The 4,849-nt window shown below is 35.4% G+C and overlaps 1 protein-coding gene across 1 annotated transcript; it reads left to right on the top strand.

Moving 5' to 3' along the window:
- The first annotated feature begins 240 nt into the window (after positions 1 to 240).
- PGI1 (phosphoglucose isomerase 1) lies at positions 241 to 4,196 on the top strand. Its single transcript, XM_078973303.1, has 14 exons — positions 241 to 1,009; positions 1,374 to 1,496; positions 1,592 to 1,690; positions 1,765 to 1,848; positions 2,003 to 2,146; positions 2,256 to 2,321; positions 2,520 to 2,588; positions 2,714 to 2,821; positions 2,906 to 2,958; positions 3,040 to 3,178; positions 3,261 to 3,417; positions 3,501 to 3,579; positions 3,708 to 3,774; positions 3,958 to 4,196. The coding sequence occupies exons 1-14, from the start codon at positions 422 to 424 to the stop codon at positions 4,090 to 4,092; spliced, it is 1,911 nt and encodes a 636-aa protein (XP_078829429.1). The 5' UTR covers positions 241 to 421; the 3' UTR covers positions 4,093 to 4,196.
- Positions 4,197 to 4,849: the final 653 nt, after the last annotated feature.

Genomic DNA, 4,849 nt, shown 5'->3' on the forward strand with positions numbered 1-4,849 from the left:
TAAGTTATACATCTATCCATACTCACGAAGAGTCATTATTGATGCACCCTTTATGTCACGAGTCATGATTCATGAATCACGAGCCATGTATGTTTGCATTGACTCGAGTACAAAGAAAGAAAATCCCAAGGGACTCCTCCGTCCTTTCGATATTCTCAAAGGGTTATTCTGCAATAAAATAAATCTCCCTCCACCAATCAACGTAGGTAAGAGAGAAGATACCACTGCGTTTTCAGGGTGTTTTTGTGTGAGAGAGAAAGTGAAAAGAGTTGAAACTTCATCAACGACCCACTTACCATTACTATACAAGGTTCCAAAAACCCCTCCTCAAAGAGCCTGCCTCATTGCCATGGCAACAGCTTTCTCTCTCTAAAACACCCCCCTCGGTTTCATCGATTTCTGTCACTTGCCTTGCTCTCCCATGGCGTCGATATCGGGGTTGTGTTCATCATCATCGAATTTGATCCCAAAACCCAACTTACCATCATTATCAAGAATCCAATCGCCATGGATGATCTCGTCGCCGCTTCGAATAGAAGACAACTTAAAAATTTCCTTTTCAGGTATCAGTAGCAAGAGTAGCCACAGTTTGTTGACGCATTCGGTGGCGCGTGATGCTCCATCAAGTCTGTCAAAGATTGCTGCAACCGGTGATGGGGTACCAGGAAAGTCAGTGGCGAAGAAAGGGTTGGAAACAGACCCGAAAGTTCTTTGGGAGAGATACACAGAGTGGTTGTACCAGCATAAGGATTTAGGTTTGTATTTGGATGTGAGTCGGGTCGGGTTTACCGACGAGTTTGTGAAGGAAATGGAGCCTAGGTTTATGAAGGCTTTCCAGGCTATGGAGGATCTGGAGAAAGGTGCAATCGCTAATCCAGATGAAGGGAGAATGGTGGGGCATTATTGGCTTAGGAACCCTAAATTATCGCCGAATTCGTTCTTGAGGTTGCAGATTGAAAACACACTTGAAGCCATTTCTACATTCGCCGAAGACATCATCGTGGGTAAGGTTAGTTTATTTTCTCTACCGATCTTCATTTTCTTTTGTATTCAGCATTTCAAATCTCTCAACTTCGATGAAGCAAACCCTAAAGTTGACCGAAATATGGCAAATAGAACACTCAAATTGGGATCCCAAATGTTGTTTTCACGATAATTCGATTTCTTGATCATTGATAGCAACGTGTACTTTGACTTGGAACTTACTCACTTCGCTTTGACTTTTATAGTCAAGATTATGTTGCTACTACTTCTATAGCTACACATACATGTAAAAGTTTGCGAAATCATAAAATCGATAACTGATACGACTTTATTCTTTCAATACATATAAAATTGTGGATTCAAAATGTTTTATATTTTTATGATTTCAGATAAAACCTCCTTCTTCTCCAGAAGGTCGATTCACACACATACTCTCAGTGGGAATCGGAGGCTCTGCTCTTGGACCACAGTTTGTCGCTGAGGCTTTAGCACCTGATAATCCTCCTCTCAAGGTAATATTTATTTTTTTATGACATAATTTTAGTTCTTCTATTTTAAACTTGTATAATAACACATAACTTTTTTTTGAATGTGGACTGATTTTCAGATAAGGTTCATCGACAATACAGATCCAGCAGGAATTGACCATCAAATTGCACAACTTGGACCAGAATTAGCATCTACACTTGTAATAGTAGTTTCAAAGGTCTGAATAGATTTTTTATTTTATTGGTTTAATAATATCAAATTGCTTAATGTTGATTCTGAATTTTGAGTCAGAGTGGAGGCACTCCAGAAACAAGAAATGGTTTATTAGAAGTACAAAAGGCTTTTCGTGATGCTGGGCTGAATTTTGCAAAACAGGTTTTGATCTTCAGGTTCTTCTTTCTGCTTTTATGTGTAAATAATAAGTTGGTTAATTATAGCTGAATAATGTAAAGCCTAGAGTCAAAACTGTATAATGTATCTACATATAATATATAAAATTTGTTTATGCTAATTAAAGAAATATTTACAGGGTGTTGCTATTACTCAAGAGGGATCATTATTAGATAACACTGCAAGAATCGAAGGGTGGTTGTCTAGATTTCCCATGTTTGATTGGGTTGGTGGAAGAACTTCTGAAATGTCTGCTGTTGGTCTACTTGCTGCAGCACTTCAGGTTCTCATTTCATTTTTTATAAAATAAATAAATAAATAAATAAATAAAACATTCCCTCTAATCTAAATACAAATATTAAGATGTTGTAAATTTGTATTGTTGTATTCAGGGAATCAACATCAAAGAAATGCTTGAGGGTGCATCACTAATGGATGAGGCAAACAGGACTAATGTGGTACAATAATAATATTAATAATAATAGCTAATAGGGTTAAAGTTAGCAATGTACTTCATTTTATTTTATATTATTTTGATATGACATTGTTAAAATCGGGAATATTTTTCAAAATACGAAGATGTAATAAACAATTTAACGAAAGTACATTGCTATTTCTTGCATATAAAATCCGAATGTTGTTGGTGTTATTGTTAGGTGAAGAACAACCCTGCAGCTCTTCTGGCGTTATGTTGGTATTGGGCTTCTGATGGTGTAGGATCAAAGGTACTTGTAAATAGTAATTAGTAAATCATTTTTTTTTTTTTTTAATTCAAATCTAACATTAGATTTTGGAAATTATTATGTTTTGTTCCAAAAATGAATGATTTTTTTTACATATATTTGAACAGGATATGGTGGTACTTCCCTACAAGGATAGCCTTTTGTTATTTAGCAGATATTTGCAACAGCTGGTGATGGAATCCCTTGGGAAGGAATTTGACCTTGATGGCAATAAAGTATGCAATGAGCAAAAACAATTATAAACTTGCACTTTTTTAACCAATTTAGGCAATAATGTTTTGTCTTCTCTTTTCTCATAGGTAAATCAAGGGCTTACTGTGTATGGAAATAAAGGGAGCACAGATCAACATGCGTAGGTTTCCACAACCATCATTATGATTATTATTATTTTGATAATTGTTATTTAAATTTGCAAATTGCAATGGGACTACAGATACATTCAACAGCTTCGAGATGGTGTGCACAATTTCTTTGCAACATTCATTGAAGTATTACGTGATAGACCCCCTGGTCACGATTGGGAGCTTGAGCCAGGTGTCACTTGTGGTGACTACTTGTTTGGAATGTTGCAGGTAGTAAATGACCGTTTTACCCTTGTTGTGCTAAGAAGAAGCAAAAGTGATGTGGAATAAAAGTAGATTTTTTTTTGGTTAGGGAACAAGGTCAGCGCTGTATGCAAATGGGAGGGAGTCGGTTACTGTGACTGTGCAAGAAGTGAACCCACGGTCAGTGGGAGCTTTAATTGCACTTTATGAAAGAGCTGTTGGTATTTATGCATCACTTGTCAACATCAATGCCTACCATCAACCTGGTATTATTTAACTCTTATTTATTTATTATTATTTAAGTCAAAAAAATAAAAAACAATAATATATAATAAGCATACTACATCAGGAGTTGAAGCCGGAAAGAAAGCAGCAGGAGAAGTGTTGGCTCTACAAAAACGGGTTCTTTCCGTTCTCAATGAGGCCAGGTATACTGTATGTCTGTATGCATATGCTAGCAAAATGTCTTAAATACCCTTCGGGCTTGAATTCAATGATAACAAAATAAGAGGCAAATACGTAAATTCACAAGCATTTTGTGTGTATGATTTCCCAGTTGTAAGGACCCTGTGGAACCATTATCAATTGAGGAAGTAGCTGATCGGTGCCATTCCCCTGAAGATGTATGTATTTATTTATGTCATCTTAAACATTTATAAAATGATGATGCACTTGAAAAATGAAAACAGCAGATAAATTCTCTATTAATATGAACTAGTTGTTTCTGGATTAAGTAAAAAAGAAACAACTATATATAGGTGAGGTGGTGTTATTAAACCATACAAATCACTTTTTTTTATTGGCAGATTGAGATGGTGTACAAGATTATTGCACACATGGCTGCTAATGATCGAGCTATCATTGCAGAAGGTGATTGTGGTTCCCCTCGAAGTGTTAAAGTTTTTCTTGGAGAGTGTAATGTTGATGGTTTGTATGGGTAACCGTGTAACAGATTCTCCTTTTCCCTTTTCTTCATTGAGATATTTTCAAAGATAAATTCTCATTTTAAATGAAATAAGAATAAATAACGCTATATTTTGCTGTTTGGAGTTGAGATCCTCTAGTTCTTTTTGAAGTTTTTTATTTTGAGAAAAATGGATATGTAAGTGTTAAATTGAATAACTGTTCGTCTTTATTTCTTATTTATGCATACAATGGGTTTTCAGATGAAGTACTGTTCGATTCTTTTGCCAAAATATGCAATATTGTAAGTGGAAATCCATTACCAGTTTTATGTTTATTTATGCAGTACTGTTCGATTCTTTTGCCGGTTTATGTAATATTTTTTTTTTTTTTTATTACCAATTTATCTAAAAATGCTTCCTATTCCTAAAACTTTGTGCAACTAAACGAGTAAGTCGTCACATGTTTGCATCTTTTAGTCATAAAATAAAATGTCACTGCATATTTTGTGTAAAACCTTTTTGTTGCTAAAATTGGGAAAATTATATATACTTTGTTGCATAAGGATGCACCGAGTTGATGTTATCTTGCCATAGATCAGGCCGGTATCGGCAGCACCAACATTTCGCCACGTATGTAGTCTTTCTCCCCCAACCATAGGAATTAAAGGGATTATAACCTTTTGGGAATTTAGAAGAGTTCAAAAATTTCATTACCGCAGCAACTACCATGCTTTGAATCTACACACTCTCCATCAACTACTAAAGCGGGAAAAAACTCGAATTTAACTCTTTT

The sequence above is a fragment of the Lactuca saligna genome, chromosome 9 (assembly GCF_052625555.1).
Source record: "Lactuca saligna cultivar CGN05327 chromosome 9, ASM5262555v1, whole genome shotgun sequence".
NCBI lineage: Eukaryota > Viridiplantae > Streptophyta > Magnoliopsida > Asterales > Asteraceae > Lactuca > Lactuca saligna.

What these genes read in the sequence shown, in the direction of transcription:
- PGI1 (XM_078973303.1), top strand. Translation starts at nt 422, where the DNA reads ATGGCGTCGATATCGGGGTTGTGTTCATCATCATCGAATTTGATCCCA. An exon ending in TACTTGCTGCAGCACTTCAG is followed by an intron (nt 2,147 to 2,255) that starts GTTCTCATTTCA and finishes TGTTGTATTCAG; the next exon opens with GGAATCAACATCAAAGAAAT. An exon ending in GGTGCCATTCCCCTGAAGAT is followed by an intron (nt 3,775 to 3,957) that starts GTATGTATTTAT and finishes TTTTATTGGCAG; the next exon opens with ATTGAGATGGTGTACAAGAT.